The sequence below is a fragment of the Eurytemora carolleeae genome, unplaced genomic scaffold, assembly GCF_000591075.1.
Source record: "Eurytemora carolleeae unplaced genomic scaffold, Eaff_2.0 scaffold202, whole genome shotgun sequence".
NCBI classification, from domain to species: domain Eukaryota; kingdom Metazoa; phylum Arthropoda; class Copepoda; order Calanoida; family Temoridae; genus Eurytemora; species Eurytemora carolleeae.
Genome location: NW_019396233.1, coordinates 92,914 through 106,008, shown reverse-complemented (window position 1 = coordinate 106,008; position 13,095 = coordinate 92,914). Strand labels below are relative to the sequence as shown.

The 13,095-nt window shown below is 30.3% G+C and overlaps 2 protein-coding genes across 3 annotated transcripts in view; one reads left to right on the top strand and one right to left on the bottom strand.

Moving 5' to 3' along the window:
* LOC111698835 (uncharacterized) overlaps positions 1-7,423 on the bottom strand; it is a 28,855-nt gene extending 21,432 nt beyond the window's left edge. Inside the window, exons 1-9 of one of the 2 annotated variants that reach the window (XM_023469285.1) lie at positions 7,190-7,423; positions 6,729-6,812; positions 6,029-6,068; positions 4,932-5,020; positions 4,821-4,889; positions 3,205-3,281; positions 1,989-2,015; positions 1,153-1,204; positions 881-973 (exon numbers count right to left, since the gene is read on the bottom strand). In XM_023469285.1, coding sequence (XP_023325053.1) covers positions 881-973; positions 1,153-1,204; positions 1,989-2,015; positions 3,205-3,281; positions 4,821-4,889; positions 4,932-5,020; positions 6,029-6,068; positions 6,729-6,812; positions 7,190-7,314 — 656 coding nt within the window. In that variant the 5' untranslated portion in view covers positions 7,315-7,423. The remainder of the gene's footprint in view (positions 1-880; positions 974-1,152; positions 1,205-1,988; positions 2,016-3,204; positions 3,282-4,820; positions 4,890-4,931; positions 5,021-6,028; positions 6,069-6,728; positions 6,813-7,189) is intronic. The other variant, XM_023469284.1, reaches the window with a different exon arrangement.
* Positions 7,424-9,560: 2,137 nt separating this feature from the next.
* On the top strand, positions 9,561-12,161 carry LOC111698836 (uncharacterized). The gene is made up of 3 exons (XM_023469286.1): positions 9,561-9,708; positions 10,698-10,779; positions 11,858-12,161. The coding sequence occupies exons 1-3, from the start codon at positions 9,576-9,578 to the stop codon at positions 12,072-12,074; spliced, it is 432 nt and encodes a 143-aa protein (XP_023325054.1). The 5' UTR covers positions 9,561-9,575; the 3' UTR covers positions 12,075-12,161.
* The last annotated feature ends 934 nt before the right edge of the window (positions 12,162-13,095 follow it).

The window sequence follows — 13,095 nt, the reverse complement described above, 5'->3', positions numbered from 1 at the left end:
AATTAATGTTAAAAGAAAACCCAATTATGAAATAGGCTGGTTTCATAATTGACCAATGATCATTTCACATAGACTCAATGCCTTTCACTTTACAAACGATGATTTTCCGTTACAACTATAAATCAAATGATTGTTTTTATTCACCTAATTCATTATAAAGTTTATTTAACAGCTTAAAAAATTCGAAATTGAAATGAATAGTCTAGGGAACATACTGTACTAATGTACTCTACTGCATATAATTTGTAAACGTTTACATGATTTGTACACTTTGAACTCCCTTTCAGAAAAAAATTCATACCGAGAGACTCTTTAAATTCCCCTCTAATATATATTCTATTTTCTATGTGAATAGGCCATCAACTATACCGAGAGCGTACTGCATATTTGTTTATTATAAGGAGATTCTGGCCTAACCTGAGGGTGTATTGCAAGGAAAGTTAATTGCGGTCGTGTATACTCTGCATACATATTGAAACCAGTTCTCTTTGGGCAGAATTTGTAAACAAGAATAGATGCATCAGTGTTCGTTTAGTATCCGAGGAGGTTAAAAGCATTATATTTGATAATTTTGATAATTCACATAATAGTTTCCTATGACCAGAATATTTCATTGATTTTTTTTATGTGAAAGATGGATCCCATGTCAGGCTGTAACATCCGTCTTGTGTTTACATTACCACCCAGAGACAGTACACTGAAGTACACAAATGCGTACACTTCTGAAATAACTTTCCTTGCATTACATCCTTGGCCTAACCTATAGTATATCAATATTAGAAAACAGTTGTAAGTGTACAGTAAAGCTAACTGAGCACACAGGTAGAGAACTATCATCCCCCTGGTGTACACCATAATATGCGTTTTTCCTAAATCCTACCGAAGGGTCGTCTTACAGTTTCTCGTCAGAATTTTTAGAATGTCGTCGTTGCAATCGTAGCAGAGAGAGAAGGAAGTTAAAAACTTCATTTGTCTGAATGACATTTTTTTTACAAAAAAAAATTTCAATTTATTTTAATATTTTTGTTTTATGGTCATGATTTATGATATTCTTATTACATCTTTTTTATGCAAATATCTTTTTTTCCAAATAATTCTGTTCGAAATTTGAAAAATTTAAAAATTTAAAGTTTTGATTAAAAATGTTAATCCCTGATTCCTGAGATGAATTTACTGATATATAAATCAGACCAACCACCACTACCTTTAAAACAACAATCAAAATATAGTGTGTCAAACAAATCGTTATGACAGTTTGATCATGGTTCTCAAATATTGATTTTTTATCATAAATATAAACTCTAAAGAACTTTATCATTTGAAAAAACAAAAATGCTAAAAATTGAAACAATTACAACTTGAGTACTTTTGTAATGTAGCCTACAAATTGATATACAGTTAAACCCTAAATAAGCCATACATTGAAAGAATTCATCAAATGTCGTATTCTTTACTTTCTGATAATGGAATTTTGCAGATATTTAGTTTTTTAATTAAATGATTATATGGAACTCTTTAAAACTGTTCCCGCATATTCATGGCTATTTATTTATTTTTCGCAAATACTGAAATTTACATAAATTAGTATAAAACTCATTGAAAAATTTTCAAGACGCGATTTGATAAATTCTTTCGATTTTTGGCTCATTTAGGGTTTAACTATATGTAATTTGATAAAAAAATCATAAAATTTAAAGTTTAAAGGTTTTATATGATAAATAATCTAAATTTACTTTTTAGTAAATATAAAAATATAAAGCCCTTAAATACGCAGCAGAACGTAACATAATTTGTTGCATTATTTTGTGTGTAATATTTCATCTATAAAATTGTGTTTGATTTCCAAATCTTTAATGGCAAGTTAAACAAATTATGGAGCATTCAGTCCTGATTTCTATGAGATAATAATATTCTGCAATCTATTTATAAAATACTATCATAAAAAATTATAATATAAATTATAAAAAATCTATTCATAAAATACTTGCCTGAGCCCAGGTTTAATATTTTCAGTCCTAAAATATATTTAAGCATTTGAAAGTTCATCCATAAAAGTGATAAAAATTAAAATATTTTATATCTATTTGATACATCTCCAGATAAATTGATTTTAGATAAATTGATCTTTTTATCAATTGATCTTTATACAAATTGATCTTTATATAAATTGATCTTTTTATAAATTGATCTTTATAGAAATTGATCGGTATATAAATTGATGATTAGATAAACTGATCTTCAGATAAATTAAACCTTATATAAATTGATCTTTAGATAAATTGATCTTCAGATAAATTGATCTTTAGTTAACTGATCTTCATTACAATTGATCTGTATATAAATTGAACCTTATATAAATTAATCTTTAGATAAACTGATCTTCATTACAATTGATCTTCATTACAACTGATCTTAATAAAAATTGATGATTAGATAAATTTATCTTCAGAGAAATTGATCTTCAGAGAAATTGAATTTCAGATAAATTGATCTTCATAAAAATTGATCTGTGTATAAATTGATATGAGATAAATTGATCTTCAGATAAATTGATTTTTATATAAATCAATCTTCATATAAATTGATCCTAGGTTAACCCTATACAGGCTGGGGGGGCGTTCGGTACAACCCCTCTGTAGTTTTCTTGTCCTAGCACTCTCATTTTTGACACTATCACCTTGAGATTTTGTGACTTTTAATGAATAGTAATTTAAAGAATTTTTTCGTTGACATTTTTTTTTTTAATTTAAAGGGTAGGGTACAGGGCGGTAAAAAAGTCCGGTCTGTGAAAAAAATCTGAAATAGCCCATAACTTTATTTGTGATTTACAGACCTAAAAACTCTATTTTTGAAAAGCCCTTGAAAAATGCATTTAGAAACATGTGTCACACTTTAAGATTTGTTTAAAGAAAAAATAAAAATTTCATTTTTTTACCCTTTTTTAGGCATTTTTTTCCACCCTTCCTAGCACCCAAACTATTAAAATCATCGGTTTTTTTTTTCTTTGAGCTGGCCATGAAAAATCGGCGTTTATACCAATACAATGAAAACGACTTGTTATTAATAATGCTTTGATCCCTGACAAGCGGTTTTTATATTGCAAATTTGTTTACATAATTTTGTTTCTTATTAATTGAAAGCTTGGAATAAATCAAAATGGAAAGTCGTCTTCATTGTATTAATACACGACTAAGATTTTACGACCTGTAAAGGAATCCAGTTTATCGAAGAGATGTGCTCGAATTATTTTCGGTATCTCACTCAAATCCAAGCTAGTCAACCTGGATATAAACGTCAACTAAAGTAAGAATGAAAAATGTTTTGAATTTCTATTTTGTTATTAGATAAAAACAATACAGGAGCTAGGAGGTCATAATTAAAGTATTACAATGCAGATGCAGTAATGTGCTTCTTTGGTCTTGTTCAGTGTCAATAATTTATCAAATCAAACAAACAAATAAACTCTGATCTTTCTTCAAATAGTTTTCTTTACACTTTTGGAAGAAAAAGTAAAATTAACTAAACTTTGAGGTCACTTTAATTAAACAAAAGAGCCTGTCAAATCATTCGTTGGGATGTTTAAAAAGATGAAAATTTCTCTGTATGATAATTGAAGGACTGTAGTATGTTTTGGTGAATTATATTGGCGTACAAAGCCTAGGGGTGTCAGAAATGATTTTTTTGCATATATTTAAAAACTTCTATAAAACTTTTTAAGGTTTAATTTTTGATAAAACTTTTTGTTCTGGATGATTGCAAATATCTATCTAAAACTTTCTTAAACCGGCATATTTTTTCTATATTCATTTAGTTAAGAGTTTGAGTCAAACATACCGATGTAAAACCTTTTAGAAAGTAGGAAAGATTCTGCAAAAAAAAGTTGCCAAACCAAACAGAATTTTTATTTTGAACAAAAATATTTAGAACTTAAAGAAGCTTTTCTGGGTTGTTGATTTGTAAAAATCCAGGGGGGGGTACACCCCCCCCTAATTTCACTCAGGGGGGGGTAATGGACTGCCACCCCCCCCTTGAAACCGCCTATGGTCAAGGTTTTTAATGTTTAATTTACATCTTGTACAGGGTGTTTCACGAAACTTGACAATTAGCGAATAGTTTAAAATGTCTTCTTCCATAATTGGTTAAGTTCTTTGATACCAAACAGTCTACTTGAAATTATTGTATGGGAGTCATCTTGTAGTAAAATTGATTTCAAAGTCAAATAAATTTATGTAAAAGATTTTTAACGAAATAAACTGTAAAAAGTCTTAAATATTTAATACATTATATGGAAGAAGACATTAAAAAATATTCACTAACTATCGTGTTTCGTGATACACCCTGTATAAGAAGTAAATTTTACGTGGAATTTACTGTAGTTTAATGTAAATTCTATTCTGTTTATTTTATTTCATATCTGCAATATTCTAATCAACTAGGTTTAATTTACTCTAGTTTAATGTAAATTATATTCTGTTTATTTTATTTGATATGTGCAATATTCTAATCAATTAGGTTTAATTTAAATACACACATTTTCCATTTACATTTTCATAATATATCATTCGAAAATAGATTGTATATTTCAATTTTAACATTTAAAATCAACTGTGAATAAAAACTTTATTGCAAAAAAAATTATCTTGAATTTTGCAACGTAAAATTTATCCCTCTGAACCCCTGTTGTTATTTTGTAAATGCCATGTTGTAAATGGATTGTAATTCTAAATTAAACGTTTACAGTTCCTGTAAGGATAAGAAAAGTACAAACGGATAATTTCAATCCATCTTGTTATTTATCAATTGTTGCTTTTCAGCTTTACCTTTCTGTAATAATTATATCGGAGAAATTAATAATAATTGACATCTCTCTACTGTGCTGTATTCCAGACCTTAAAATTTATAAAAATAATAATATAATAAAAAACACTCACATGTTTGAATCACAGTCAACTTTCTTTAGAAAAACATTTTTTATATTGACTGCTCGCTCCAGCCCTCGCAGTAGATGCAGGCTTGTAGTCTAAAATGGATTAGTTGTGGAATTTAAATGATTAATATGCCTCAAAGTATAATGTTCAAATAGCCATGAGTACAAAATTGTAATTTACAGAACTAAACTTCTCAAAGGGTTTCCTAAACCAAGTTTGCCACGAAAACATCCAGGAGAACCCGCGGGATAAATAAATCCTTAATTTCCCGAAAATTTCATGAAAACTTGAATGTCCCAAGGGACTTTAAGAACCTTGACTTCCATCTGTTCAGGGAATCATGGGTCTGTAATGTTGGTCAACAGGCGGTATCATAAATATTTACAACTTCTTTACAAAGAATATATAATGGAATTTTACTCAACTAAGTAAAAACATAATAATGTTTACTCAACTAAGTAAAAACATAATAATGTTTACTCAACTAAGTAAAAACATAATAATGTTTACTCAACTAAGTAAAAACATAATAATGTTTACTCAACTAAGTAAAAACATAATAATGTTTTCTAATCAGGTTGTAAAGATATAGGGATTATTTAAAAAAGAGTTGTAGGCAAGTATTTAGTTCTTTTTAGTTACAAAAATGAAAATCCTCGGACCAGGATAATTTAAAAGGGAGACAATCCTGTCCCTGATAGCATATTGGACCTATTTACAAAGGAAGGACTTTTCAAACTTTTTGGATAGACAAAGTTTTGAGGGCCGAGTCAAACGCAATAAGTTACAGTGAAACCCTTGAAAACGAATACATCGAAAGAATTTATCAAATGTCGTCTTGACAATTATTCAATGAGTTTTATACTATATTACGTAAATTTCAGTATTTGCGAAAATAAATAAATATCCATGAATATGCGGGAACAGTTTTAAAGAGTTCCATATAATCATTTAATTAAAAAACTAAATATCTGCAACATTCCATTATCAGAAAGTGAAGAATACGACATTCGATGAATTCTTTCGATGTATTCGTTATTAAGGGTTTCACTGTATGATTTTCATATTTTCTCTGTTCAAAATTATGACATACTTTATACCTGTATTAGATGGCCAGGAATACATGAATAAATAAGCTCACTGAAAAAAAATATTTTATAACTGATTCTCTTATTATATATACTAGCTGAAGTGCCCGGCGTTGCCCATGAAATAAAAAAAATATTTTTTAGAATTTTTTTTGAATAATAAAGAAAAAAGATTTTAGAAAAAATCGAACTTTGCTTAGCCTTTGTCACCCCCAGGTTAATTATCCATGAATGTCCACAAAAAAATTGTCAGCCCATTCGGTCCAACCATTCGGAGGGAACATGCGAATATATTGCTTTATATTATACAGATAAAAAGTTAATTTGTTTTGCCGAATAGTTCGGTTCGTCCGTTTCAAGGGACCGTTCATTTTAAAATTGGTGTGGTAGATTCATATCATTTATACCTTAAAAACTTTCTCAAGTAAAAACGAATGAGATCTCCCAAATGGATTCTTTAAAAAATGGTAATTCTTTTAATTCATGCATGTACGTCTCTATAAAAGCGGATTTCTGCAACAAAAACAATAGCAAAATTATTGAGAATTAAACACTTTTTAAGCCAAAAAAGGATGATAGCTTGCACAATATTAATGAAAATTTGAATGGTCGCTTGAAATTACGTTTTTATCCCAATGGAATCAAAAAGTAATAAAAAACAATAAATATTTCTTATGAATGGCGATGAAATGAATTTCTATGATGAACTTCCCTGAACATATTTGCCGCTTCCTTGGTTAGGTTTCTGGTCAACTCTATCAGGGTCTGGGAGTCCAGGGTCTCCTGCTTACTCATCCTAACCAATGTAGAAAAAATAATTGTCGTCTTCGATCTCATATTTCCCATAAACCATACGCCAGACTAAATTGGGTTAAAAGTGTCTAATTATGATAATTTCCATGGATTTATCTGCAATAGAAATGCGTAATGTTTTTTTGAAGAAATACCACAATTGAAAATTGTCAAATTTTTAAACATTGATTCATATACAGGGTGTCCCACGAAACATGACAGTTGGTGAATAGCTTAAAATGGGAGCCATGTTATGTTAAAATTGATTTCAAAGTATAATTAGGCAAAAGATTTGTTTAACTAAAAATAACTATTTCTTAAATGTCATGTTTCGTGGGACACCCTGCATAATTTATATTTGAGCTGACAAAGCATTGTCACCTTTCCAATCTGTCAGCTTTAGAACAGATCCTTCTAGAAATCTCTAATGTGTGCTGTGCTGTTAAAAGTTCTAAACTAAGGAAACATTTATTAAGTAAACTGTCAACTGGTTTGTAGAGCGGCATTTTATTCTGACAAAAAATAATCTTTTAATGAACTGTTAAGTGTACACACTATACAAATACAACGATTTTGAGAATTATTTTATCATTTCAACTAATCGGTTTTTCTTGGCATGCAGACATAATTCAACCCGTTTTAGGCTTTAAAATTCCTAAGATTTAAAAAATGCTTAAACATATAGATGTTATGTTGACAATCCCTTATCATGCCATAGGTTGTAATTAGAATGGAGACTCTCAACAACCGTTTAGACAAGAAAATTAAATTTTTATTTCATGAATTCACTATTTCTCATGTACTCGTATATGTAATTCATTTGGCTGTGTGGCATCACATGGAACTCTAAATATCTATTTTTATACAGTGATAGCCAGAAAATTTGAAATAGTAAAATTGGACTTTTAGGCTTAAATTATGACTTTAGATAATACAATAAGCTTGGGAAACATCAAATACACTTAGGCATTGCTGTAAAGTCGTCTTCCTATATCAGAATTTTCTGGTTAACACCGCATCTTTGCAACATTATGGTTAATCTTGTTAGTTTAAAATATCAAAAGTCCAAGTTTACTAAGCTATAAAGATTCGAAATTTCAGTCTAAAGTTTTTTTATGATATGTAAAATGATAGATAAATGTTTCTTAATGTTTTTGCTTGTGAGCGATGTTACTAGTAAAACTGATGAAACTGATTTGTATTTTGTAACAAACCTAACACTTACTTTCTAAAGCTTTCTCAAAACGTACATCTAAATTTTGCCAACAAAAGAAAGTTTTAAGATTTTCTGAAAAATTTTCTTATGTTTTATAGCACCCTCCCCCTATTTCCAAAAAAGGCACTTAACTACCTACGATGAGGGGGAAGGGTTAGGGAGTGACATATACTGTGATTCTACAAAACTTTTTTGGCTATATACTGCAGTTTCAATTGAGAGTTTCATGCACCCATTTCCATCTGTATACTGCCCATCGTACACCCCCCATCCCGGCTCCCCATCTATAATTGAATATTCTTTTGACCATAAACTGATTAAACTAATACAGATTATAAATCTTAAAATCTTAATAATTAGATGAGCAATATGCAGGGTTACCCACAAAGAATGAGACTCAGAAACGACTGTACCGAATCTATTTAGGCTTTACTCTATATTTTTGGTTTACTGCATCTGTAAAGTTGTAAACAATGTTACTGCATCTGTAAAGTTGTAAGTAATGTTACTGTATCTGTAAAGTTGTAAACAATGTTTCTGCATCTGTAAAGTTGTAAACAATGTTACTGCATCTGTAAAGTTGTAAACAATGTTACTGTATTTGTAAAGTTGTAACAATGTTACTGTATCTGAAAAGTTGTCAACAATGTTACTGTAACTGTAAAGTTGTAAACAATGTTACTATATCTGTAAAGTTGTAAACAATGTTTCTGCATCTGTAAAGTTGTAAACAAAGTTACTGCATCTGAAAAGTTGTAAACAATGTTACTGTATTTGTAAAGTTGTAAACAATGTTTCTGCATCTGTAAAGTTGTAACAATGTTACTGTATCTGAAAAGTTGTCAACAATGTTACTGTAACTGTAAAGTTGTAAACAATGTTACTGCATCTGTAAAGTTGTAAACAATGTTACTGTATTTGTAAAGTTGTAAACAATGTTTCTGCATCTGTAAAGTTGTAAACAATGTTACTGCATCTGTAAAGTTGTAAACAATGTTACTGTATCTGAAAAGTTGTCAACAATGTTACTGTAACTGTAAAGTTGTAAACAATGTTATTTTCTTTGAAAATCTGTTTAAGATACTATTTAGTAATTACACTACACTTGCATGGGACTGGGGTTTGTTGATTTAGAGAAACCAAAAACCTTAGTTAAAAATTATCAATTATCCCAGAGAAAAACATGGATATTGATTTTTGATCATTAACATATTTTAAGGGTACTGTTGCAGTCCCGTATATTAAAGTGTTTCAGGTTGTCATTAAAAAATATTCTTGATTTAATTCGAATTTCTATTCAACAAAACGTTGGTGCACTTATCCTAATTTCCCAACCAAACAGTCCAATAAAAAATGAATGCACAAATTTCCATGGTTTTCGGGTTTCCCGGCCTACAGGTGTTTAACCCTCTAACCTTTAACCCCCCCCCCCCTGCTACCCGGTATCATAGCCTTACCGGCGTATCATCTGAGTTTCTTGACCCCCCCCCCTCCTCTTTATTAACCCTGTCCAGGTTTAATTAGTTTTCATTTAACCCTAGACTACTAAACATGAAGGTTGTTTACACCCTGACTCTGATATCTGTATGCGTAGGTCAACCTACTGCTCACCGGGTACCTGGAGCCCGGTTAAAGCATCCAGGCTGTCTACTTTACCCCTTCCTACCAGGATGTACTCTAGCAGGTATAATTTCAACCACCAATACAGGGGGATCGTGAATATGTGGAAGAGGGAGACTGCTTTTAGACTCAAGTTATAATTTTGAAAAGATGCAAATAACTTTTAGGTATTGGTGAGTTATAGCTCATTATTTCTAATAAAATGTTAATCTTTGTGAATTAACAAATATTTTGTTTACTCTGAAACGTCTGAAACGTTTTTTTGCTTTTAAGTGGGGGGGGCACCTTTTCCTAGCTCCTGACAGGGAAGGGGTGAACGCAGAAAATAACGTAATTTTTAATGATTTATTTATGTAGCCTTGGGGGGGGGGGGAAGGAGAAAAAAGTAATAATTAATGATTTAATTCTGTAAAAAAATCTTGTCCCCAGCTCCCCCCCCCTCCCCCTTAGGCCCTGGTGTATATAAGTTTCAGACATTTTGGGCTCTATCATTCAATAAAATCTGAGTTTAGATGAATATTTAAAAAATCGAGTTTGATAAAATTGAAGAGCTGCCGTCTCTTAATGTTGTTATTTAGCAGAGATAAGAGAGTTACAGAGATCGATAAGAGAGTTACAGAGATCGATTATCAGCTAAAATATGCGATATTTTCCACAGCATATTCTATTGTGTACGTACTGTAAACGACCAATCAGCAAACATCTGTATTCAGGGATATTTAAGGATCCTTCTGATACGAAATACAAAATCTTCAAAAAAATACTGAATTCATAAATGTTATGTTTCATTTTAAAAATTGGAGTATTTTTTTAAAAGTTGTAAAACTTAACCCCTGAATGGGTATTTTGTTCAACAAGTGGCCGTGAGATGGCACTCTAAAAACCTATCGTAAAAACGTAGTATTATATACATTTGTCAACCCGTATCTTTTTATTTAAATGTTTTTCTTTTGTTGAATAGATAGCGTTGTTTACTTTTACTGACAAAGTATTATGTCTTTTAACAATATCTTTTTCCTTTATTACGATTAAAAATATTTTCATATTTTTCAGCTTTGTTTGGGGTTGATGTACTCGGTAGATATGACTGGAAGACATTGTGTACTCAGTACACTGACCTTCAAGTACACCCCAGGTAGAATACTGTACTTTAATCATGTACTCGGTAGATATGACTGGAAAACATTGTTTACTCAGTACACTGACCTTTAAGTACACCCCAGGTAGAATACTGTACTTTAATCATGTACTACTGTAAAGTTGTAACCTACCTAAAGTGGCCCTCTATTAAAAAAAAATGGCATGTCTGATTCACAACAGTATTCTTTAATCTACATATAGGGTTACCCACAAAGCATAAGACTGTAAAGACGACCCAAAAATAAAAATATGACAATTGGAAGCTGGATTATCGGTTTCTGTATTCAATTAAGTATTTTGATGGCTTATTGGATAATTAAGCACAGAAGTAAGTCAGTTTTGGCCTACGGCTACGAAGATTCCGTAATGCAAGAAAACGGACGAAACAAAATTCCGTACAATCGGCTCTGAAGTCTCATCCTTTGTGGGTAACCCTGTATGATAAGTTATGCAATAAACAAACACAGTTTTCTTTAATATTTCATTGCAAACTATAAGACCGAAGAGGAAGGAAAAATATAAGTGAATTCACTGGATACGACTTTGTGTCCTCGCAGCTTATCTAGATTTGATTTAACACGCAAACATGAAAAAATCAAATAATTGTTCTGTTATAAATTAGAATTTCAAAACAGTCATTGTTCTTCTAAATAGCTCTTCATAATTAAAAGAGTTATGATTGAAAACATACAAGAATTTAACTGTACGTTGCAATTTATTTAAGTTTGACCAAATAGATTCTAGTACAATAGATGGCAACATAGAATTTGTACACTCTCAGTACAGCTGTATTCTGACGTCACAAGTGTCAATTCAGATTTTTTGTGCGGTCAAATTATAAATGATATTAATCATTTTAGAATAAAGTGCTTATCTTACAGTAAAATATGTGTTCTTTATTTTCTGTATTTTAAACTTTTTATTTAATCTTGGAAAACATGTAAACTAATGTGAGAAAATTTCGTTTTCCTTGTTTTATTTGACACTTGTGACGTCGTATATAATTGGTCTATTTCTCTGTTGCCACTTGTACTTGATAATCTATTTGAGTTTGACATGATTTTACATCCTAGGTGTGAGAAGTATAAAAGTGATGTTGTTCTGAACCAACTTGAAGAAGAAGTAAATTCCCTTCTCTGGGAGAAAGAGGCACGTGAGAAGGAGAGTCACCAAGTTCGACAAAATCTTGAAGGATTTGAAGGATATGGATACGTCTCCAGACCGGATTTTCAATTCAAGGAGACTAGAGAAAGAGAAGATCTTGGAGAATATATCATTACCAGAAACTAACTAAGAATAGCTAATATGCGCTGAAGGAAACAAAATTGAAAACTCTGGAAATTTATAATTTCTATTATCTAAATTTATTTATAAATATATTTTGGTAAACTTTACACTCTAAATTAAAAAGTCGTAATTAAGCGATAAAAAGTCGCATAATCGCTTAACATAAATCGCTTATTTAAAAAATGCTTTGTTTCAACAAAAAAATCGCTTTTATTGCAGAAAAAGTTGGTAACTGCCAAATAAGCGACACAAAATCGTTTATTTTTAACAAAAAAATCTCTTTTTTTTAACACAATAACCGCTTATTATTAACGAAATCGCTTGTTTTGAAAAAATCGTTTTAATTCAACCAAAAGATTTTTTATTTTAAAAAAATCGTTTATTTTCAACAAAAAAACGTTTTAATTTAGCCAAAAAATCTCCTATATTAAAAAAAACTTGTTTATTTTAAACAAAAAATCATTTTAATTTAACCAAAAAATCTCTTATATTCAACAAAAAACTCGCTTATTTTCAAATTTTTTTTTATATTTAACAAAAATCATTTATAATATATAATATAGTTATAAAAGACCTCAATTAACGAAATACCAGAAGTTGCTCAACAAGGTGCGGATAGTTAAACTAAAGTGCGTTTAGGAAAGCACTCTTGTAGTTTAAGAACCCTTTACTAGTTCAACTTCATTTTTTGGAATGTCACTTTCTTCGCTTATTTTGTGATTCGTAGTTCTAATTGACTATTCTTCGTTCATTGTGTGATCTTTATTTTCATGCGATTTTCGTTCTTTCTTTGAATTTCCGTTCGTTCAAAAAATCATATGTTCAGCATCAACTTTGCAACCAACCAGAGAATACTTGGATACACATTTCTAAATCTCTGTATCCACTGTGGTGCACTTGTCTTCTTAATTATCTCTTTTCGTGCGCGCACGAACATTAATGTAAGATTAACTTAATCCTCAGATTAATCAAAAGAAGAGATCAAGATTCAAGCATTAGTCTTCATTTCACCAATTATAAAGTT